The following is a 24,517-nucleotide window of genomic DNA, read 5'->3' on the forward strand; positions in this document are numbered from 1 at the left end:
CAGGACGTAGGTTTGTTTAGAGTGACCTTCTCTTAGATGGATTGCCTCACAGGGCTAACGAGCTCCATCTGCCCGGGGGGCTGGGAATCGAACCCGGGTCGCAGCGGTGAGAGTCTTGCACCCTAACCACTAGACTACTAGAGGCCCATCAGACTTTGAATATAGAGCTACACTGTCCACCCTACCTGCCTGCCTGCAGCAGTACCACAGACCAGTGCCGCCACCTCAACCCCAAGCAAGAGCCCTGCCTCCCAGAACTTCTGAGGCATCTTCAAGGAGTGCATTCGCTACAACCAAGATTTTTTTTTCCTCTGTTTAGCTTCAGTCTCCTAGCATAAATTTGACAAAGAAGAAAGACACCTCATTGAGGAAAAAATCAATCTGTTTTGTCTGCTCAGACAGCAAGATGTTAATTTGGGGAGAAAGAAAGGAAGCTGTGGTGTTCAACCTTGCCTGTCTGTGGAAACATGAACTTTCTGCAGCTATTTACAGGTGCTTATTTGCCTGTCTCTGAGAGATTTCACTGTAAATTAGTTCCTTCCTTTTGTCAGCTCAAGTAGAAAGGTCTAAATAGTAAAATATAGGGTCAGTCTAGCCTGGTGATCTGTAGAGGTGAAGGCACAAGCTAAAACAGAACCTCAGTGATGATCAGATAGATTTTCTCTGCTGCGAAGTTTTCCTGTTGGTGAGCTTTCCAGGACAAAATCATCTCTGACAAACCTCTGGGTGTTGCAGTTAAATGTTTTTTTGTTTTTTTTTTTTAGTTAAAAAAAACCAAAAGTTTAATGCAGAAGGGATTGTTTGAAACAGTTCTGGTGTCACTGAAGGGTTACCAGCAGGCCACACAACCCCAGAAGCTATAGCTACTGCAGCTAATAGGGCTGTTGGAGGGCCAGGAGAGAGGGCAGGCTGTGAGCAGTGGGACAGCAGTAATGAGGTAGCTGACTCTGCTAGCCAAGGTCAGCTTACTAGAGGCATCAGGGACCAGAGAGCTTCTGATGCTTTAAAAGGGCTGGAAGATAAAATGTATTATTGTCACTACTTCATGTGTTGCACCGGTTCCAGGGAACTGTCAGCTTCAATTTGTTACTCCCATTGAAAAGAAGAAAGATGCTCACATACTTCTGTGCTAATTCGTCATTTCTTTTGTGCTGGTTGGGAAGTAAAAATTACAGGATACCCTTGTAACATAAAAAGACATAAGAAAAAGATAACTTTAGGAAAAAAAGCCAGTTACTCTTGTGTCATGCTCAGGGGACTCGCTGCTTCTTAAGGCCACTGGGTGCAGAGTCTGGATGCAAAGACCAAGGCAAGGTCTGTATTTGTGGCTGACAAAAAGCAATTCAAGACCACTGATGAACCTGCCCTTCTTCACACCTTCCAGATCCTGTGGGGCAGTGTGTACTGGGACCAGCTTTTTGATCATGGCTGGGATACACCCAGTTCCTGGAGCCTCGCTGCAGCTCCCTAATTAACCTGAATATAATTGGGGGGGGGGGGGGATCCTCTTTCTTCCCAACAGCACCAGACCCAGTAGCAAAGGCACTTCAAAGCTAGAGCTGAGAGCAAAAACTCACGGGATTGAATCCAAATCCCCTGGATGCAGACCTGTAGTGATAGGGGAAGTAGTAATGGTTTTAAACTATAAAAAGGAAGACTCAGGATAGACGTAAGAATTTTTTTTTACAGTGAGGGTGGTGAAACATTGGCACAGGTTGCCCAGAGAGGTGGTAGATGTCCCATCCCTAGAAACATTTAAGGTCAGGCTGGACAGATCTCTGAGCAACCTGATCTAGTTGAAGATGTTCTTGCTTCTTGCAGGAGTGTTGGACTAGATGACCTTCAAAGGTCCCTTCCAACCTAAACCATTCTACGATTCTATGAAAGTTGAAATAAAATTGCTGCCCACTTGCTGTAAAACAAGAGTTCAAGGTGTCCCAGGAAGCAGACCAGATTTGGCACAGCAGCTGTCCCTAGGTTGCCAAACAGGGACAAAGCCAGCTCCCACAGAGGATTACCTGGTACCCACTTCTTTCTTTGCCCTTGAAATACCTGCCTGGAGCAAGAGCCAGAGCACCAGCTTTTCGAGATGGGACAGGACAGGATTAAGCCAGCCCTTGGCTAGCCACACAGCCCACTTGGGTGCAGATAAGTGAGGGCATGAGCAGCATTTGCACTGAGGAGCAGAAATAAAGCTGCAGAACAGCTGTGGCCAGGAAAAGGCAGAGTTTCTGCTTTGATTTGGGGTATGTAGGGAAAGACGGTCGTGAGGCTCAAAGTGAGCTGGCTGCCCAGCCTTAGCTAAGCCATTCCTGACATTAGGCAGAGAGATATAATATGATCCAGTTTACTGCATCCAGTGTTGGCTGCCGCTCTCCTTCCAGCTCTCTCACGGAGAGTTGGCAAAGCCCATCTTGCCATTCCTCCTCCAGCTGCCTGGCTCCTCTGCTCACAGACTGCCCTCTTGTCTTTGCTCTGGTATAACCAAGCTGTCTGGAGGACAGCACAGGAAACAAAGATGTTGGCAACTTAAATTCTCGTTGACACTGTTACACTTCCAAAATGTAGCCACCATGGTTTGTAAAGTCCTCCAGAGCAAAATCACTTCAGCTGTCAAAAGACTTTACATTTGACCTTAAATTCAGTGAGCCCAGTTCCTTCTCTGTCTTTTAAAAGGGCAAGCACATCTTGGAATCAGTGGCACGAACTGTGCAAAACTGGTGGGCAAAAAAAATTGTCAGTGTGTGTTCTTGCTGATTAATGTTGAGAATCTCTTACTAAGAAACTTCTTTTAACAACCTCATTGCCAGAAAAGCAATGAGCACTGAAAGCTGAGTGAATAGAACAATGACCTCCAAGCTCCTGCCAGGTGAGACAATAACAATTTTTTTTCCCCATTTTGTTAATAGAGTGGTCCAGGAACCACACAGCTTGAAAGTGATGTGACAGGCCCCTATTTGATACTAATTCATGTCCTGGTCCTCTCTAACAAGCCCGTGCCAGGAGCGTGCATTCAGGCATCACTCACTCTCCTCACTTCCTTGCCCTTCTGCTTTCAGCTGATGCTCTGTGCTGGCTGAATGGCCACAGACACAAGCTGTCTATGTCCCTGCTGCTTGCAGCTTAACTTGCCTGACGAAAAATACCCCAGTAAAGTGGTTGTCTGGGAGCAGCTTGTCAGTGCCACATGTACAGCATGAGAATAAAAAAAAAAAAAAAAAAAAGTCAGACCAGTCATCCCTTTTTTGGAAAAAGCCAATGCTGCCTTTAGTTCTCACTCCCACTTCTTCCCAGTGGGGAAGCAAAGCAGCTTCCCCCAGAATCGGACCTTTTTCAGCAGTATGCTTTGTCTGGAAGTTATCTTTCTGCCTGTTCAGGCTTAAAAATATCAAAGAGCAAAAGGTAACCCTGCACAGCCTGTAAACATGCTGCTGTGAGTTTTGAGGCCATTCTTCACAACAGTCTTACCTCGAGTGTTTGTTCTGTGATACAAGTGAATAAATTGTCATGTGCCTTGAGAGCTCAAGGGAAGCAAAGCACCTTTCTCACTTATGGATGCTTCTTCACAAACCACACACTTCTCCCCTTACACATTCCCAAGCATTTAAGAAATATTAATTCTGCTGAAGTAATGGAACAGAATAGAGAAAAACCTCTAAGATACAACTGTACTGTCACTCTAGAGAGGAATAGAGATGTGAAAAAGCTAAGTGCTCTGCTTCTTAAGCAGGATCTTGGAAATAAATTCAATATGCTTCTTCTTAAAAACAAAACCAACCAAACAAAACCCCCAAAGCTCACACCTTGACAAGGAAGTGCTGTTTGGATGGGAAAAGTTAAACCAGCATCAGGTTATGGATGCTGTGATTGTAAAAGTCCACACTGCACAAGTGCTTATCTGCACTTGCAAGCAGCAGACACCATCTTAAGTGAGTGTACTAGAGCTTTCAGTTACTAGCTGAGAAATGTTGAATTTATGGTAAAAAAGATAAACTTTGCTGCCTTTAGGCTCCCACTGTGTAACAGATATACCCACCCACACTTAAATGCGGAACAATCTGTCACATTTGCCCATTATGTTTATAAAGCAGGGCTCCTAACCTATCCCAATGGATACCTTCCTGAGTCTGGTCACTATAAACCCGATCCCACAGTATCTCTTCCCAGTGTGTGAAGACCTCGAAGACAGCTGGGCAGCCAGCACAGAAATCTTCCAGGAAAGACACCTTTCATGTCTCCTTCCGCAAGCTCCCTGTTTGGGTATGTTCCTACTTTTGTTTATGCAGGAGAAGGATGTTTGTGAAACCTAATTAGCCACTGGAGAAGATGAAGATAATGTTTCTGTTGGAAAGCGTGTTCCCTGCCCCGGGCTCCAGCTGCGTGACAGCAGCTCAAACACGGTAATTAAGATGAGCGTGGCTGAATGCACGGCCAGATTAATGAATGCTGAAACTACACTAGAAATACATTCAGCTCTTCCCGGGGAGATGGATGAAAGGGTGCAGAGGCAGAATGGCCACAAGCACACAGTTTCCAGAAAGCTTTTTGAAACTTTGAATGAGAGACAGCAAAATGCCCGGTTAACACAGCAATAGAAAGACCAGTCACAGGATTAGGATGACCTTTTGTAACCAGGGCATTCAAAGGTAAACTGAAGAGCAATGCCAGTGTGTAATGGGTTTGCATCAGTCCTTGGGAATGAGCCAGAGACAGAAAGGGGAACTTAAGAGGTTCTAAGCTCTCCTCCAACCAGTAATACCATAAAACCTCACTGGAAATAGAAAGACAAGACCTAAGGAAACGCTGAGATTTTTTTTATGGAAACAGGGCTAAGCACTTCCACATGCTGTGAGAAAACATGAAACCAGTTTCGTGTCCCTCAGCGAGCACCCACAACCAACGTTTTCTTCACATTCACAGCCTAAAACCACGCACGGGAAGCCCTCCAGAAGCCCCTCTGTCCTCCTCAAAACCCTGCCGCCGCCTAACTCCCCGCCACCGGCGGATGAGAGGGGTCGGGAGCCGCTCCTGTGACAGCGGCTCTTCAGCCCCGCAGCCCTCGGGCTCCGCTCGGCCACGTCCATGCTCGGCACAGGCAGCGCCCCCTCCTCCCCACGCGGGTTCCTCGACCTCCACCCGTGTCGGAGCCCTGCCGGGTACCTGTTGCTGCCGGCGGTGCTCACAGCCCGCTTCGGGACGCCGCTCGCCCGCCGCCCAGCGCTCCTCGGGCACCGCGGTGCCCCATCCCGGGCGGCAGCGTCCGCAGCCGCAAAATTAATAACAGCGAATAATAATTTCTTAAAAAAAAAAAAAAACAAACTAAAAAATTTAAAGTTTTAAAATAATAAAACCGAGGAGGAGCGGAGAACAACCCGCCGGCAGTCGCCGCGCACAGCCGCTTTGGCAGCCAGTGCAGCCGCTGCCGGCTTTTCCTTGCGGAGCTGCGGGAGGGAGGAGGAGGAGGAGGCGGAGGCGGTGCTGCTGCTCGGCGCTGCGCGGCCGCGGCCCGCCCCCGCGGGCGGGGCGGGGGGTGCGGAGCCGGCTGTGGGCTCGTCCCGGCGGGATGTGGCGGGGCTGGCGCTGCTGGTGGCTCCGCACCTTTTTGGGAGCGGCGGCGGTGGTGGGGCTCTTCCATTTTTCCATTCCACCCGCCTGGCCTCTCGGGCGGTTTGTCCCAAAGGTGGGACATCCACAAAATACCACTCCCCCGTGGAACAGTACAGGGAACGGGCTGCCGCCGCTTGCCTTCCTCGTGGCCCGTGGGCCACTCACTGTATCCTCCGTTGCCTTCAGCGGGGTGTGTGTGAGAGCTCTAAATTTGGATATTGGGCGGGCTGAACACAGCAGTTAAAGGCGAGTATAAATGAAAAAACGTTGCAATGAACGGATCTTGCATTTCTTCCTTTGAACATCTTTCCTCTGTTACCCTGAGAAAAAAGAGGCAGGAATACCACATTTTCCCAGAGACTGCAGGGTATTTTCTTCAAATTTAGTCATCCTTCCAAAATGTATAGTCCTTTTTACTATAAATACATCTCTCTGTAGGTGTAAGTATTCTGTATTTACTGCTGTCCTTAGGAGTTCTTAATTTCTCTTTTGCGACTTTTTTTACACGCTAGACTTTACATCAACCAACAGAAGTACCAAACACACATGTTGTATTTTATATACTATTTGCTGTTCCTCTGCCAACATTTAAGGCTGTTATAGGGTCCTTCAACAAGCTCTCCCTTGTGCTTCTTGGATAGCTGAAAGTGCCTTTTTTTTTTTTTTTTTTTGTGGGTTGGAGGACAGAGGGAATCCCTGGCAGATCTATGGGTTGGTAAATAGACACAATTTGGAAGGTGGCTTGAGGAGGCAATACTGATGCCCTCCCTATATGCCTGTATCTTTCCCCATTTGGGTCAGGATAGGCAGACTTACCCTTTCAAATGCAAAGGTTTTTCATGAAGTACACAGACCTGTCACACAGAGAATGATACTGCATGGAGAAGTTAAGGAAATTACAAGAAAGAGTTAGGTTTTCACGGAGCATTGTGCATGGGAAAAAAAAAGACAACAAACCAAGGCTGTCCCTGAATAAAAAATCCAATCTGACCTATCATCTTGAATGATTTTCAGCAGTAACAATGAAGATGAGTTATTGATATTGTATGCTGAAAATAAACAGCACCCCATAGCCTTAAAAAGCAGAAATGAAAGAAAATTACTCCAGATTCAGTAAAAGCAGAAAAGGATGCTCTTCACACTGGTGTGCAGACCCCTGGGGCCTACAGGCTATTTCCAAGGTTTCTGAGTTCAAATGTGTTGTATAGCAACCACGGCTGTGGCATTTCCAGAGGAACCCACTTCTCCACTAGAAAAAGTGTAGGGGCTTCTGCCAACACAGTGCCATCGCTGTAGCTCCAAGGCAAAATTTTAAGGGTGACCTTTCTATGTCTCTGACTGAATCAACTATTCACCCATTTCATATATGTCACTTCGGATGTGAACTCTGAGGCTAAGGCAGAGAAGTTGCTTTCTGGAAAAAGCAGCTGTGCGCTTTGGGCTATGGAATGCCAGGGGAAGAGGAGAGGAAATATTTGTGGCAATGCTGAAAGCTATAAATGTCTCATCATGCATACTTAATATGCGCTTGAGTCCGTTTCAGCCTTTTAGGGGGTGGCAGCTCTCACTGTGGAAGCCTGCTTAATTTGTTAAAGATTTTCTGTGCCATAGACAAATTGCAGCATCTTACATTAACCTTGAGGCTTCTACAGTTCAGGGCAATTGTTACTAATTTCCTCTGGACCTTTTGGTCTTATCTTGCAAAAGATTCTTTGAACTTAAGGTTGCAGATGCAAATACCTCATTCACTTTGCAGCATCTTCTTTCAAGGAAATATCCTCTATCCTATGCAAATACATATGAGCTGTTTCTCTTGTTTTCTCAATACAGTTTTGCATAGCAAACACAGAAAGCTAATCTCTTCCTCTCCATCACCACAAACCCTACACACATTCCCACTTCCCTGCTCCCAGTGCTGTAGCTTGTTGAAACAGCTGGGAGACTGAGTAGATTTAAGGATGCTCTAGATAAAATCTTTGCCCCACTTAGGCCTTCTGGACATATATTCATCCTGACATACATGCTTTTGAAAGGCTCGGGTCAGTCATTCCACGTGTGTCTTGTTTTGCTAATTCAGTGGAAATTGCCAGAGAGCTCTGTCTCCCTCCATCATCAAGCAGGAACCAAAGCTGCCATTGTATTGTGGCTGTGATCATGCTACTACTCCTATAAATTATTCACTATTGCAGTGTGATCTTCTGTTATGTTAAAAATAGGTCATCGTGAGTGTCCCCAGTGAAATTTCTAAGTGATAACAGCTGATTCTAGCTTTGTTTCCAGAAAACAGTGACCTTTGCAAAGCAATAATTGCCAATTAGGCTGCATTTCCATCTCCCTGCCAGCTCCAGTGCACCTTCACAAACACTAATTTTCAGCGATAGTAACCCCGCATTATACTTGAGACAACTAAGCCAGAGCTACTAAATTACCTACTGAGCTTTGCCGTAGCACTTTGCTTTCTGTTAGCCTTTGCTTCCAGGCCGAAGAGTAAATCAGGATTATCAGAGAAGAGATTATAGTCAGAGGCCATCTAAATGCTCTGCCCCTCCCAGGCACCCAGAAGGCTTCTTGAAGGGGCTGAGCAGGATTTTCTGGCTGATATGCATCAGTTACACGTCGCTCAGGGGGGTGGATGTAACAAGAAGTACTTCACTTTTCCCATCGACGGCGCACAGGCTCCGGCGCACAGGCTCCAGCCCACTGAATACCGTGAATCAACAGAACAGGAGGCTTTCAGACCTGTTGCAGATGTGTCTAGACAAAGTTGGAAAGGGGAGCAGGACCCAGTAGTCTGGACAGAGGTCTGCAGGAAACTCTCTTTCCCCCGTAAAATACTCTGTGGGAGGACTCTGTGTGGACCCACTCGCAAATGTGCGACATTGTTGCAATTTTCCTGCTTGCTGTGGGGATGTATGTCTATTATGCAGATACAAAGACTTAGCTCAGTCCTGGGTGACTTCATTCACCTGAAAGCAAGGGCTGGTGGTGGGTGGCAGTGCTCAGCAGACTAAGCAGACAGGAATTCACATGGAGGTTTCTCATTAGCATGTTTGGACGAGCAAGAGGCCAAAGGAAGTGCGGGGATGGGTGAGCAGACCACAACTCTGAGTTTTGGTTGTTTGAGGTAGATCAGGGCTGATCAAGCCTTTAAGGAAGACTATTTATTTATTTTTCTGTTCTAACTCCTTTATGCTGTGTTTCTGTGTATCTGCCATGCTCATAAGGGATGCACAAGGCATCTTTATATTGCTGATGAACATCCCATAGGACATCTCCAGCAGGTATCATCCCCAGGCAAGCCTTCTGTGGGAACACAGGGTGCAAACCTTACTGCTCTCACCTGGGGACTTTGGTCAAAAACCAGAGGTGAATGATCATATTTGAGGTTGGGGAACATGGCAGGTACTGGAGCCATCACTTGGAAAAGCTTTTAGGGGAGAGGTAAGAGACAAGAGTCTGACACCTGCCATGAGAAATCTGGGCAAAATGTGAACTTTAAGTTGCTGATCATTGCTGATCATAACCAAGTTCACCATTACTTTTTCCAATTAAACATACTGAAGTGTTGCCACAATTCTACTACACCCTGCCTGTGCTGCTCTTTGTATTGACTCTGTTCCAGTTTTTATACCTTCTTTGTCAGCCAAGCTTGCCCAGTACATTTAGCTTGCATTCACTGTCATCCTGTAACACTTGCTCTCCTTCTAAAAGAGTTTGATACCCAGTTGTTTTTCACTGCTGACATCCTCTAACCACTGTGCAACCATTTCCCCCCTTTTACTTCCCATCACAGTGTTGCTGCTCCACCCTCAAGTTCCTAATTTCTCATGATGTTGCTTTTGCAAAGATTTCCACCTGCTGCTCCAGGGCACGTTGTGGGAAAAAGTTATGAGCACTGATCCTCTGCAGTGATTCAGGAACAAATTCAGTCTTCTGGGACTTCTGGCCAGATGCTCTTTGGGAATGACCAATGAATAATGCAGTGGTTGTGTCCTGTAGCATGGTGGTCAGGACACACTTGGTATACTGAGGAACAGCTATGGATGCAGACAAAGAGGGCTAGGGACAGAAAGGGGAGTCACCTTTATCTTTTGATATACTACACGAGATAACCCTTCCCACAAGTAATCCTTCTTTTATCTCTTCTTTGTCCCACCTTGCTGAATTTGTGGTGGTCTGAGATAGCTGCCTTCAGATCAAAAATACTTCCCACCCATGGTCTGTGCCTGTGGCATCATTTGAAGTTCCAAAGGAGTATGCACAAGCATGCATCCTACCTGCCCTCACATACGTAACTTGAGGGAGCAGGACAAATGAGCCACCAATTGCATTTTTTTTTTCCCCATAACCTGTTTTGAAATCATCCCCAATGCCTCTTCTGGGCAGACTTTGGGTGGCAATGTTCATGCAGGGTTGGAGGGAGAAGCACATTCCAGTTTCTCAGACTGCTTAGCAACCAGAGCTAGCTGAGCCGCTCTTAAGTGCACACCAAGTGTGTGGATGGCTTGTCTAGTACAGCAGCTCTAGCCTTATTTTTTCTCCCTCTCTTGTTTTTCAAGAGCATTCCTTGCTGGAAACGAATTTTTGCTTTCCTGGACAGCTGGAAGTCAGCTATGCTATGCAATGATCAAAGCTACAGGAGGGATCAGAGATCTGAAGAGACAAGTATGACGTTGTTAGCCTACTTTTTGGGAGCCTGACTGTCAGACAAGGTTGGTGATGGGCTGGCTTAAAGTCCTGCTGCTGGACAGCTGTGAAACCACCTCCCCCAGAGGAGAGCAGAGAGTAGAACCCAGTGCTTTCCATGGGTCTGCAGCATGTGAGATACCTGCTCAGGACAGCCTGTCCCAATATAACCAACACGATCAAGAAGGCCATCTCCAGGAATGGATTTAGCTTTGTAGACAGAAAGTCAATATGTTCCTAGCTTCTTCATTGGGATCTTCTTGAATCGCTAGGTAATCTCTTGCCTCCTTCTTGTTTCTTGGCTCTCAAGTGCCCAGACCTGGCTCCCTGCCACAACCTTCATCTTCCAACACGACAACAGGCTGAGATCCCTGCTGTGTTTGGGGTTCTTAGGAACTGAAACCATCTCTACCCATGCTACCAGACAGTAATGCCTGCTGCTGAAACCTGCTGGCTACATCAGAACTGCAGTTAAAATGTGGCCCCAGCCCATGTTCATCTCCAGATTCCCCTTGTACCCTCACCTGCACTTGTGAGGCAAATTTGGGGCAAGCTCTGAAGCACAGAGGAGGAGAAAATCTTTCTTTGTACATGTCCAAGCACATTCTGGTTGTTAGTCTCAGACATGGCTGTTCCAGCCCCATACTTGTCTGCCCCATGCCATGAAGCAGACAGCAGGCCTGGAAGGATTGTATTATATGGGACAAGACACTATGGGACATGTCAACAACCACCAAAGGTATCCTAAGTCCATGACTGAAAAAGCAGGTCAGGAGCACTCGGGACTTTGGCGTGCCTTGCTGTGACCTCCAGCAGCAGTGTAGAAACAGGGACTGCCTTCTTCCTGCTCAGTAGTTGTTCCACAGGTCATGGTTAAGAAGGGAGAAGTTGCAGAGATGATGGGCATGGTCTGGGGAAAATGGTCGTCAGGTAGGAGAAGGCTGCAAAGTCTGAGAGTGGGGGAAAAGGAACAAATAATGCCAGACAACTTAAAAATCAGGTCCCGTGCATGAATCCTGCAGTGCTGTGCACCTGTGTTCCTGCATGTCCCTAACATGGCAGTTTCACGATAGAAACCCAGGAGGAAGCTCTGGGGCACAGGCTCCAGGCAATTTCTACCCTCAGTTACACTAATGTAACACCAGACTTGCCCTGAAATCATTCCCAGATACACAGCAGTATGGGTGACACAGCAAGGTCCTTGGTGCAGTCAGAGACCACGCTCCTCTTTCCTTCTCCTGGTCCGTGGTTCTGCACAGATGATTGCAGCATTGAGAAATGATTTTAATTCCCTTTCTGCCCCCCAGATACCGCCACTTCCCTCTTTTCCTCATCAGCGCATATTTCTGTGGCTTAAATATAGCAAATGTAAAACAAGTGCAGCACACACAAAATGCCATTCGGGGGAGCGCAGTGAACATACTGCCTCTGTAATGTAATGAGCCCCAAGTGCATCTGCCAAATATTTGGACTGAGATTCCAAAGGAGAGAGGGTGGTCCACAACACAGAGAAGCTCATGACTAAACCCTGAGACCAGTACGCCCACTCATGTCTTGAGGGAATACAGGTTGCTTGTTGGTCCAGCCTGCCTTCACCTGGAGGTGTTTAACCGCTTGGAGAAATCTTTTCCTCTAGGAAAGGTGAAGAGCAGCTTTTCATACCATGTCACTGGGGCTGTGAGTGGATTTGAATTAAAAGAATTTACAAACAATATGTAATGTAAAACAAACAAGAAGTGTTTCTTTAGGGGTGTGGTCTAGCTTTGCAGCTAAAGTTAAATGACACCAGAGAAACCTCGTCAGTTTTTGAACATCTGACCCTGGGAACTATTTTTGGTGCAGTGATTTTTGAAGTGATTAATGACAAAAACTTGGCACTAATCAGGGGCTGGTGTTGCTGATTAAGCTAACTCTTCCTTGGCTCACAACAGGCATCAGGAATAGAGTGGGCAGGAAGCTCCCCAGAGTGCCAGAAGAGGCAGAGCACATCAGGACCTCCCGAGCTGCTTGCTTTTCAACAGGGAAATTAAAAAAAAAGCTACAGACATCCAACTCCAGAGCTGAGCTCAGCAGTGTTGGAGTGCTCTGCTCCTCCTGTGGCTTCATTTTTCTTTTAGAATATTTTTATATGGATTCTTTTCAACATTCCCACCCCTCTCTCAAAAAAAAAAAAGTGCTAGTGTGGCACTCCTTGCATGTGTTTGTAGAAGGATCTCAGAAATGCTATCTAGTTTCAAATCTATCTACATCTATAAAATCTCTTTTTTCTCCAAGACATTCAAGAAAAGGAAATCTGTTAGTTCAGTGTGAAGGCCCAATCCTTCATTCCTCATGTAAACCTAAGTTCCTGGATCATTCAATTCATAAATTGGATGGATTCTGCACACGACACTCCAGAACTCACAGGTTCCCCAGAAGAAGCAGGCTATGCTCGCTCCGCTCTTTACATTACCAGCATTAAGAAACCACAGTGACCTCTGGTCTGCTGGTGACGTTCAAGGCAGAAAAAAGTCTTATTTGCTTGGTGCTGCCTCCGTTAGCTCTGTGCCATTACCTGGGCCCTGTCCTTATTTTTTCTTCTTCCTGGTTGCATGAGAAAACGCAGTGAGTGGGACTTCAAAACTTTCAGGAGCTCTCAATTGGCAAACTGCACTTCTACACAGTCACAACCACACTGTTAAAATGAACACGATGTCAAGTAAGTTACATCCATGTTCACAACAGAGCCCTTCCACTGCCCTGAGCTACCATGTAGCGAGAAGGATGTGAGCAAAGCTCCATTTATGCTGTAGAGCCTGAACACTGGCCAGCCTTGCTAGCCACTGGCATCTTAATCACAAAGTTCAGAGAGCCGTAGGGCTAATATGTGAGATTTTATAAGCTCATCTCCCTGAGGTCCTGCAGGAGTCCCTGAAAACTTAATGTCTATGTCAATGAAAATAAAGTCACAGAGCTTTTAGCCATCCCACTGAGCTCCCCAAGAAAGGCTATCCCTCTCTCTTCCACCACAGGTGGTTGTGACACCCCTACAGGAAAGCTCCTGGATCGCTGCTTGGCTGCTGCCATACCTGAACCATAGGCACACTCCTCAGGGGACACCAGAGGGCTTTTCACTCTGGTATTGCACAAAAGCTCATCATTGCATGTGACTTCCCCTAGGGTTGGGCACGGGGTGGGCAGGAAGGCAGGGCTGGCCCGGGGAGCAGCCGGCTGTGATGAAAGGAGAGCTGTTGCAAGCTCTTGTGTGCAGTGCTATAGGCACTTCAGAGAGCTCTGAGTTTTGGGGGCAGTTTTGGAGTTTGCTTCCCAGGGTGGTCATTTCACCTGAGATTATGGGATTAAGCATTTATTGGGCTGGGCTACTTTGAGTGTATTTTTCCTCCCTGAGAGATGGGTTGTGACTAGTTTTAGGCAGGCTTATGCAATGCTGTGACATAGTCAGTAAAGGCCAGGTGTTTCCCCAAAATACCCCTTTATTTTCTCACTCTTTGTGGCTTCCTTTCTCTCTACCTCACTTTTTGTTTTTCTATCTTTTTACCAACCATTTGAACTCTAGGTATCATTTCCAAGCTCTGGGTCTCTTAACTTTCCAATTCCCAGACTGTCCACAATTAAACCAGAGTAAGCCAATGTCAGCCTTCGGAAGTTATGCAGAGTTAAGCCTATTATGCTCAGGATTTCCATAGTGTTTTTTCTTCACCTGTTTTCCAGTTGCCAAAGACACAGGAATACCAGTGACTCTTCACAACATAAACCCCTACTTCAAACTATTTCTCCACTCTTGGATGCCAGATCAAGAACATACTGCTTAAAATTCTGTGAGGCCTGACAACACCCCTCACCCTCACAAGCAATGCTGAAATATATATATTTCCCTAGTGTTGGGAAATCTTCCCACCACTAACTTTTTAGTGCCTCTGCGACATTGTCAAGTGCTTGACTGCTCTTTTCTCTCTCTTTCTCTCTAATATATGCTCTCAGACTGTTTTCACTCCTTGTCTTTTAACTCTGCACTTCCTGACCCAGTTGTTTTGTGCCTGTCACACCCTTGGTACACCAACCACAAGTCTTTGGTTTTAGCATCCTGGCAGGCGGAAGCTCATTTCACAGGCAGCTGAGCTGTGCCTCGAATTATTAAAGGGGTGAAGTTGTTTACGCCACCTGCTCATGTTAGCCAAGGCACATTTATTTTGTGAATTTAATGATGGGACTGAGTGACAAAAAGCTTGTGTTTCACAGAGCTTTGTAAAGACACTATGTAAAAACAGGAGGGGAAAAATGTGTGAAAAAGAAGGCAATTTTGCTTCAGACTTTAGTAAGACACTTGTTTTGCAAGCTTAGAAGATGCCCCAAGCACACCTGATCAGTGGTTTCTCTCTGGCTTGTACATACCTTCCTCTTTTCTCTGAGGGCTGGTTAAATGCCACTTGTTTATCTGGCCTGTTTTTTCCCCTCACTGTTGTTATTATTAGTGATCTAGAAATATTGTCAACGGATATGAACCAAAAGTATTGTCTTCAAGAAACAGAGAAGGAAACACCAAGAAGATCAAAGATCTTTAATTAAAAAATAGAGAGAGAACAAAGCAGAAAGTGTCTCTCATTTCAATCTTTTTCCTTTTTTTTTTTTTTTTCATTTCGGGCCTCATGGACTCAAAATTTCCTGCTTCATAGATGGAGCAGGATGCCCTGTTAAAAATAGCCCTCCAGCTGCCCAGGACAGCTGGAAGTGCCGACGGGTTGGAGCACTGTGGGTGGGTCAGTGTGGGGGTGCCTAGGGTGGGGATGGGTGTCTTGCACTGACTCCTCCAACCAAAAAAAGCTCTCTCCCCAGTTCGCATAACTCTGTGTCTGCCCATGGATCACAACCAAAAAGAAGCAGCTGCAAGGAGCAGGTGAGCGGAGCATTCAGTGTAAACAGGGATAAGAAAAAATGCTCTGTAAGAGAACACCTTCTTTTCCTTGATGGCCTTGTACTGTGTGTTAAATAAGTCTGATCATGCTCTTGGAGAAAGGTGCTTCAATCTGAGTTTATAGGCCAAATATCTCTACAGTCTATCTATCTGGATGAAGCAGACACTGTTGCCTTGGTGATGGGACTTATTCTCTGAGCTGCAGCAAGGACAGCACACGTGTTCTCCACCTTCAGGAACGTGAGATAAGCCGAAAGGACAAGTAGGGCTGGTGGGACCTGTAAACGTTTTCAGGACACTGATCCACTTTCTCCCAGCAGTCAGGAAGGAGAAGCTCCCATGCTTGATACATCACAAGGTTGCTCATCCTTACAACAGCCTTCTGAGATATTAGGCACTTGAATGGTGGATAAAAAGTAGCCCCTCTTTGGGATGAAAACACAGGAAAAACTGTATCTCTGTATATCTCTGAGGTAGGCATCTGCTGGAATACCCGTAATGATATGTACACATGAATATTCTTGGAAGACATGATTCGCTTATAGCTGCACCAGTTTGATGTGCTCTGTGGGGAGGGGTCATGCCTGATGGGGCTCATGAAAGCAGAGCTAGATAAGGCATGGAAAGAAACCTGGTCCCATGGGTCACAGCCAAGCTGTGACATGGATGTCCCTGCGTGACGTTTTGACAAGTCACTGCACTTGTATGCCCAAGAGAAGCATAGTGTCTTGTATTGCTTTAGGGGAAGAGAAAAGTGGCTTAACCTGAATTGTTGCTGAACAAAGAGTATGTCTCAACTTTAAGTCAACATCCAAGGCTTTATCCTCATTTTTCTCCAGTACCTCTAACCTCATTATGTGCAGGCAGTGCATACAACCATGTACATCAGCTATCTTTCGTTTCAGCTAAACCTCAATGCTGATCCCAAACCTCAGAGCTAGAACTCCTTTCTCTCCTATAGGAGCAGGCAGGCTTTACAAGGATGTAAAGGCATCTGGCACATTTTTAAAGCACACCATAAAAGTTTGATGCAGTTACTGTCCTGCTGGGAGCCTTGATGGACAGCAGTGCTGGAATGTATTTCTGTGCCATAACAGCACACCAGTCCTGGGCAAGGAAAGGGCCCTGTGACTCTGAAACTGTGCAGGACACCATCTAAAGTGGGGCTCAGGTCTACTGAACTAGAGCATGGGCTTTCTTACTGAACACAAGGAAAAGGACAGTTTTGATTTTTTCCGCCACACCTTGAAAACATACATGGGATTTTGCATCAGCTATGGTCTGAGAGGCTGGTCATGGTTACCCCAGGTGCAACCAGAGGGCACATAAAGGAGGTGAGAAGTAGAGATGTAAAGAGAGATCAGTCTAGAGCAGTTGCATGAAAAGATCTGTGATAAAACACAGCCTAATTTCTACTTTTCCTGTTCATTCTCGGTTTGAATATGTTGATCACTGCTAACGAGATACTTGGACCCATATGCTTGTTGTGTTTGCTGAGTGCTTGCAAATTCTGTACATAGATGTGCCTCCTTGACCTAGGAGCTCCTGCTGTGCCAAGCCTCTAGTCCCAGTCAGAGGCTGTGCTGGGGTGATGGCATCATGCCTCTGCGTGAGTCCTCAGCTCTCCCGCGGAAACCAGAATCTGCCAAGAGAGCTGACTTGTGCCCAAATCTTCCTCCCTCTCTGGGCCTGGGAGCCACAAGAGCATTCCTGGCTCCTCATCTTAGACAGAGCCAGGGAAAATCCATGCCTGTTTGGCTGCAGTGATGAGGGGAAACCTCCTGCTAGAGGAAGGGATTTCTTTTTAATGAAATATAACTTCAGAATCTAAAGGCACTTAGAGTCACTAAAATTTAAACAACATTTTCCCCAGAGTAGGTGTTTTGACCTAAGAAAAATGTAAGACTAACTGAAGACACTTGCCTCGAATTAACATAGTGAGTAAGGCCATAAAAGAAACAACACCTATCACTGACTGTGCTTTCAAGAGGCTGAAAGAGTTTCTTCTCAAAACTTTTGCATACTACAGCTGTGCTCTGCTAAACACTGGCCAGGTTGCAGAGAAGAGGGAGTTGTGCTTCACTGAACCTAAGCACAGTCACTTGCAAAGCCTCTGCAGATCCTTTGAAGGAGAGAGCACAATGTCAGTGCAAGGCTGCTATTAGAAAACAAGAGAGTTAGCTAACAAAGTTTCTTTGAGGACAAACGTTTCAAAGCCTTGAATACCTGTTGCAAGAGTCAACCTGATTTTTTCTGAAAATAGTTCTAGCATACTTGGTCACAACCAGCCCTGTGACTTGCCATTTCAATGTATAATAGGGAAAAATTATTTCCTCCTGGAGCATAAGTATATGAAAATGTTGGAATTATCAATTAAGCTGAAGAAAATACAGAAGTTTTCAACAAATGTTTTGGTTTGCATGTGGGAAAATATCAGTGCCAGCTTACAGTCTATATCAATGGGAAAATATTTCCCCCTTTATCTTTCCCAAAGGAGAATTTTAAACTGTAGTTTTGAGAAGAGTTATTCAAGGAACTTCTTGTTGATTTTTCAAAAAACTTGAAACACTAGAGGAATTCCAGAGAGCTATGAGTTCATGTTGTGTCACCAATGATGTGATAGCCTGGCAGTGGTCCTGGCCTTCTTATGGAGTACCCGATGTAAGAGTCATATAAGCAAAATTAAAGGAGATGGAATACAATAAGTTGCACTTGTTAGAATTTTCGAGAAAATAATTGCATTGATAGTGTACTTGGACTTCTGTAAGAAATAAGACTTGGTACTGCATGAGATCTTGACAGATGTAACACAGCTGAGAAACCATCAGGGATGCCAGTTTCTAGTGAGGACATACAAAGATTGGTTCTTCCCTATGGGATTGAACTCTTTTCACTTCAGTGACCTGAAAGGGAATTTTAAACAATGATTGACTGAATATGTAGATGGCACGATGTCTGGAGAAGTGGTAAATCACTCCAAGAACAGGCTACTTAAGAAAGTGAGATAATTCATCTGGCTCTGTATGGGCATAGCTGGGAGCAAAGGAGATAAGCCATAGTTATAGCATTGACTATGTCCTGAGAAATTTGACTCTGAAAGACTTGGAGATTATAGAGAAAAATCTGGTGAAGAACAGACCCTCACATGATGCTGGCACCTGAAAAGACTTAAGCAGACCCTTGAACTGATCCTGATATATATATATATATTTATAAAGTATGAGTGAACAGATCACATAAATTCTGGATTTCTCCCTGGTCTAACAGTTTGGGAGCACTAGGCTCCATCCTGGTGTCCACCAAGGAACTGGTCTCAAGAACATGAAAATGCTTAAAAGATTAAAACTTTATAAGGAAACTGTCATGATAACAGTCTGCTTGGCAAAGGATAGGAGTGGTCTGAATACATTCTGTAGATAGTAAATGAGATATTTATATTCACAAAAAATAGTGAGATCTTAGCTCTCCCTGGACAAGAAGGAAAACTAACTTCAAAAGACTAGACCAATCAGTGCTAGAAGAAACAAGATGCAGCTGTCTTTAACTGTGACAGTAGCTAAGCATTGGGACAAGTTCAAAAGGTAGACAGAGATCTGCCATCACCGTTTTCCAAACCAATCTGGATGTGGAAAATAATAAAAAATAGCGCATGCTCTAAGAGCTGTGGTCTGCACTGAGCTGGGAGTTCAACATCTGACAAACGCCTCCATCTGGCCTAAAAACCTGTGACTAAGTTTTGGCTGGCGCCTGGGTTTCTGCAACATGAGCAGGCGAGGGCTGCCCCGTGAGTGAAACAGGCATTGCTCCTCCCCACTCGGATCCCACCCAGCCCAGGGGAGAGAGCTGGGTTGTCCAGGGTCAACAGCGCTCCTGAAACTGCAGCCAAAAAGTTAATGTTTCCCTGCTAACCTGTTCAAAAAAGAGGAGAGGGTGGTGAAGGGGAAGGCCATCACTGTGCCTGTGTTGTCTGGGCTCTCTGGCTGGCAAATTTGGGAGCCAACAGACCCTCTGTCTGAGAGAGAAGCTGGGGTACATTTTTTCTCAGTTACATGTAGGTGAGTTGAAGAGGCTGTCACCAACTCATAGCCTCGTAGGATAACTCAGGTGGGAAGGGACCTCAGGAGGTCATCTGTTCCAACCTTCTGTTCCAAGCAGGGTCATGGAGAGGTTTTTAAAATGTTCTTGCCTTTGAAAAGCAGGATCAGCCTCTAGCTATTGCAGGATCAGCCCTGCCAGAAACAACTTAGCTGAAAGGCTGGAAAGGATTTTTTAAATGGTGTATCATTCCCTTCAGATAACACAATATATGTGTCAAATAACTCGAACACATTTCTCTCCTTCCTTCCTACATTTCTAATTAAGAACATAGGCTAAAGGTTTCAGAAACAGCAAAGAAGCCTAAGTCCCACTGGCTCTTCAGAGCACTTGAAAATGTCCATATCAAGTAAGAGCATGTGGATGATTATCCTCGGAAGCAGTATCCACCTGTGTTGAGTGCAGAATGCAGGGAATGCAACAGGGTACTTTCAATGCTAGTTGATTTGCCCAATGGCATCAGGTGTTCCCTGGACTATCAGTACTTTTTCCATAATGCAAATGCTTCTGCCCTCTTCTTTCTGCAAATTCATTGCCCTTCTGAGCCCAGACTGGGACACAGGGTGAAGAGTGGGGGCATATAGACGTGAGAAATGTATTTGAGTACAGACAGTACAACACTGAAACTGCTTTCTTTTCAGAGTTGGTGCCTTTCACTGGGGCTCAGATAACTTGATTTGGCACTATTCACTGCTAAGTTTTCCATACCAACCGCAGCTGAGCTTTGTTTAAATGAGGCTTGCTGAAGCTGTGCTGAAAGTGAGTTTAAAGGTTCACAGTCTTTGGAGTGGATCCAGACAGCTCTTTGTGCCTTCAACTCCCTTGGAAACTGCGGAGGGCTGGGGGCCGGGAGAAGATTTGCATGAGCAAGTTCTCCCCCTGGCCCCTGCTCAAGTGCAAAGCAGTGAGCAGGGGCAGAAATTAGACACTATGGGCCAGATTCTTTCTCCTTCTTTGAGTCCTCTTACCTGCATCTCTCCTATTTTGACCTGGTAGCACTGAGTACACATGTAAACGGTGGCACAGGATGCAAGCAGTGAGGAATCAAGCACCAGCAGAAGCAGTTTTAGGGATAAGGAACTATGACACTGGCTTAGTACCCCAGGTTGTGGCAGTCGGAGAGGAGGACGCTAATTCTGCTCAGATAATTTAAGTAGCAAATCACCTTTAGCCCCTGCAAAGAGCTCCTACTACTTTAATGACAGCTGCACCTGTGGTGTCGAATGCCCAGCGTGCTGCTTTGCACAGTGCAGCCACTGTAGAAAACACACTGGGTGTCCCCTCAGCTTTCTTCTGCAGTAACTTCCTCTCTGAGGAGAAGTATTTTTATTGTATCTGTAGTCCTTTTGTTCTCCATTCTCTCAGGAGAAAAAGAAAGTCTGGTCACCCTGTGACCTTGGAGCCCAGAGACAACTTCAGATTTACTCAAGAAATACCACCCAGGCTAGAAACCAGCCTCTAGTCTGAGTAGGAGAAGGATTAGTTTAATAAAAGATGACTTTACCTTCCTCAAAGGCATCATCTTCTTCTCCGGGTGCAGTCAAATCTTCCTGGGCGTGCTGCATCGTGGAAAGGACACAGCTCAGGGAGCAGCCAGAGCTGAGTGCTTGAACTGGTTCCTACACTACAGCTCGACTATTTCCTTTTACCAGCTGCCTAAACATTTTGGTGGTAACAGCTTCCGCATCTGCACTTACAAAAACAATCTCATTCATACAAACAACGCCTCTTCTTTTTACAGCCAGTCTTAGAGATGAGTTTTGAGGTCGAGTGTCTTTACTGTTGAGAGAGAAGTTGATTTTGAGAGCAGTGACAGGCAGGGCAGGCTTAAAACGCACCCTGCCCTGTTGCTGAATGCTGTAGCAGTGAAGCCCTGTCAGCCCGTGTAAGGGTTTTGCATATGAATGTGAATGTTTTCTGGTGGTAGAGATAGAGCCAGGGAACCACTCACCGTGCTGGCTCTGCAGAGCAACTCGTTTTCACCCCAGGGACAGTGTGACAACAGGAAACCCCCCATCTCTCTCAGTGCCATGTGTTCAGGGGACTAACTTTTTATTTAGCACAGCAGCAGTGACAGCACGTTCTCACCCACGCTGGGGTGACCCAGGGCAATGGACATCTGGACAAGCTGGAAAGCCAAGGTGATGGCAATTGTCCCTTGGGCAGATGCCTTAGCAGGGACATGATTTTTGCAGTTAGACTTATCCCAGTCTGTGGTGCATTACCAAACCTAGGGACCTTCCTGATCAGGTGTACAACAGAACGACATCAAAGTAAAACTCACTGTCTGCCAATAATAGGCATATAATTTGAGTGTCTCTGTCACTACTAATTTGGCATCACACTGGTCCATGCAGTCACTGTGTTTCCTGACCTTTATATATCAAGTTGACTCCTTTGTGTCAGATCTCTCAGTTTATGAGAGGACCTTCTCTACAAACAAACTTAATCCAAACTCTCACAAAAATACATTTGGCCTTCAGGTGTAGTGTCTGAGCCTTGCATAGCCCTGCTGTCTTCATCAGTCCACTCAAGGATATTTCATGTGTATGTCTGTCCACATATAGCTGTGGAGCCTAGCAGAGGTAGTCCCTCATATTGCTGCTACCAGAAGTTAGAATGTAATGACAGTAAACCTCTACTAAGCTGTGATTAGTCAGTCTAGTAATTGCATGTGTCGCCACACCCTTGGAAGTGAGACTCCCAGCACAGCAGTTGTGTTCACTGCAGCTTCCGGATGATGAATCACAAGCAGATATCATGAGCTCATCTCTAGTTATTATATTGGGTTTTTTAATAGCTCTAGCAGTGGGTTTCTGCGTGGCAGTGCACAAGTTGAACTACTCCTGATGAAGACAAGACAAAAGATGGGACAAGTCCATTTGGAGCACCTAACCTAACCTCGGCCCAGGCCATGTTCATTAGCAAATCCTGTGGCAGTACTTTGATCATCACAAGAAAGCGAAAATCCCCTTACCAATTCAAGCACAGCCTTCCTCTGGATGCGAGGTCCCTGGAAGGTGGTGCTGCAACCCATGGATCTTGTGCCTCCCCCTCACTGTCACATCAGGTGCCTTGGCTGCACAACCCGGGAGTTGCTGCCTTGCCAGGGTAGGAAAGCTGTATTTTCCTAGGTGAATGTGGGAGAAGCCAAGAGCATCCTAGGGCGTCTGTTTAAGACAGGCCATATAGATATATATATATAGATGGCTTGACTGCCCAGTTGTTTCTCTGCCTCATCAGCAAGACTTCTTGAGGAACTCTCTTTCTAGGAGGGTCCCCGTGATCTTTGCTTTGCTTTAAAATTACCCTTGGCTATTTCCCCACAGAGTAAAGATGACAGTTTGGCCCAATAGGTAAGGGAGAGGACTTGTTTCTGGCCCCACTGGACAGGCTTGGGGAAGTCACTTCTTTCTAGACTTCCCCCCTCACTCTTTTTCCTGCTCTGCTTATTTGAAGTGATTTCTTCACCTCTAATTAGAGCTGCTCCCTATTGTGCTCATGGGAGCATCCCTCTGCCTCAGTAAGGCCGTCCTGCCACAGTGCTGAGTAGATGGGGACAGTCATAAAAAGAGAGAAACAGCATTATGGGGTGATGAGGGGAAGCAGAGAAAAATGAGAGAGGCGTGAGAAGAGATGGAGACATGAAAGCTGCATAGGAAAAGAATTAATCCGGAGGGAGGGGATGCCAGCACAGGAGGTCGGCACCTCTCCAGATGCTGCCTCCCAGGCTCAGAGCTGGGAACTGCTGAGCTTGCAAAGCCTTGTGGGACCAGCACATGAAAAGGGTGCTGGGGGTGAAGGAAAGAAGTGCTGAAGGAAAGACAGTCACAAGGTGTATCTTGCCTTAAAGCTTCCCGGCAAAAGCCACTCCCGGCAACGGGCAGCCACTGCCGTATGGTTTCCTGGAAACAGTAGGAGGTGGTTGGCAGAAATTTTGAGCCCCTGTAAAGTCAAGGGCTAAACTGCTCTGGGATGCGGTGGAGCATGTCAGTCTCTGAGGGCTGGGGTGAGCCACAAGAGGCTCCTGGTCTGCTGAGAAAGATTTTTGGGCTTGATTTGGATAAGTTGCAAGATGAATGATGCTACAAATACAGATGTGAGTACTCAAACCAGACAGACAGCCTATTAGGAAGAATCACAGAGAAAATACCCCACAACAGCAATGCTAACTTTCCTGTTTTGTCCTGTGATTGAAGCTTATTTGCAAACTGAGCATGGGAAGTTTTAGCCATTTACTGCTTCCTGCATAAAAGTGAAGGAGCAAGCCACACTGTCCTGGTTATTGTGGCAGCTCCCTTTTGTGCTGCATTTCCCTGGGACTTAAAGTTATTTCCTTACCCACTGTTTTCAGTCAGCTTCTCCGGATGCCTGTTACCTTGACAGCCCTTTTTCTTTTATTTTCAGGAATTAAAAGGCATCAAAAGCTGTCCTCTCTCCCGAAAACAACTGTCACCAGAATGAACACACCAGTCGGGCTGGTGATGAATGGTAATGACTCAGCCTCCATTGCAGATGCACAAAGAGGAGTCGCTTTGATTCGTTCCTGTTTGCCACATCGTCCCTTGACGGCAGCCTTACCTACACTGCTCGCAGCATGTGATGTTCCTCCAGAAACCTGTCCCCCAGGGAGCATGGTGCTCTTTCCCTCAAGACAGGATAATTTAACATGGACAAAACCACTCCACCTCACATAGATACCCAGGCCCCCCTCCTCCTTGCTCCATGTTTGCCTTTGGGGCAGCATAATTTTGCCCTGGAAGTCTGTGTGCCTGTGCCTTTGCTGCTTACTGATCTCAACCATCCAGCTTAACAAAGTGCCTTCCTCCTTGCTTTGTTTTGTAGCATCTCTGGGTTTTTTTTTCTCTCTGTCTCCAGAAGAAGCTCCTGACATTAGCTCAGTTGGTTAGAGCATGGTGCTAATACCGTCAAGGTCATGGGTTTAATCCCCATACAGGCCATTCACTTAGGAGTTGGACTTGATGATCCTTGGGTGTTCCTTCCAACTCAGAATGTTCCGTGAAACAAACGAAGCCATATTTTTGCATCAAAATGTATTTTTTTTTCTTATTGAGCTTTTTGTTCTAAAACACAGTAATTTTTCTTTTTGCCTGTTGGCTAATGAAGCCCCACTTCAGAGCAAAAAAAGCCCCTAATCAGTTTTGCATCCACTGCAGAGCTCTCACGTGCGTATTTTTCATGTAACCACATCTGATG

The 24,517-nt window shown here is 45.9% G+C and overlaps 1 protein-coding gene across 1 annotated transcript in view; it reads right to left on the reverse strand.

Annotated features, from left to right (window-relative positions):
- FAM65B (family with sequence similarity 65 member B) overlaps positions 1 to 20,990 on the reverse strand; it is a 68,681-nt gene extending 47,691 nt beyond the window's left edge. Inside the window, exon 1 of the mRNA XM_017813222.1 lies at positions 20,805 to 20,990. Within this exon, the coding sequence (XP_017668711.1) occupies positions 20,805 to 20,865 (61 nt within the window). The 5' untranslated portion in view covers positions 20,866 to 20,990. The remainder of the gene's footprint in view (positions 1 to 20,804) is intronic.
- Positions 20,991 to 24,517: the final 3,527 nt, after the last annotated feature.

This window comes from Lepidothrix coronata, unplaced genomic scaffold (genome assembly GCF_001604755.1).
Source record: "Lepidothrix coronata isolate B3197 unplaced genomic scaffold, Lepidothrix_coronata-1.0 Scaffold40, whole genome shotgun sequence".
NCBI classification, from domain to species: Eukaryota; Metazoa; Chordata; class Aves; order Passeriformes; family Pipridae; genus Lepidothrix; species Lepidothrix coronata.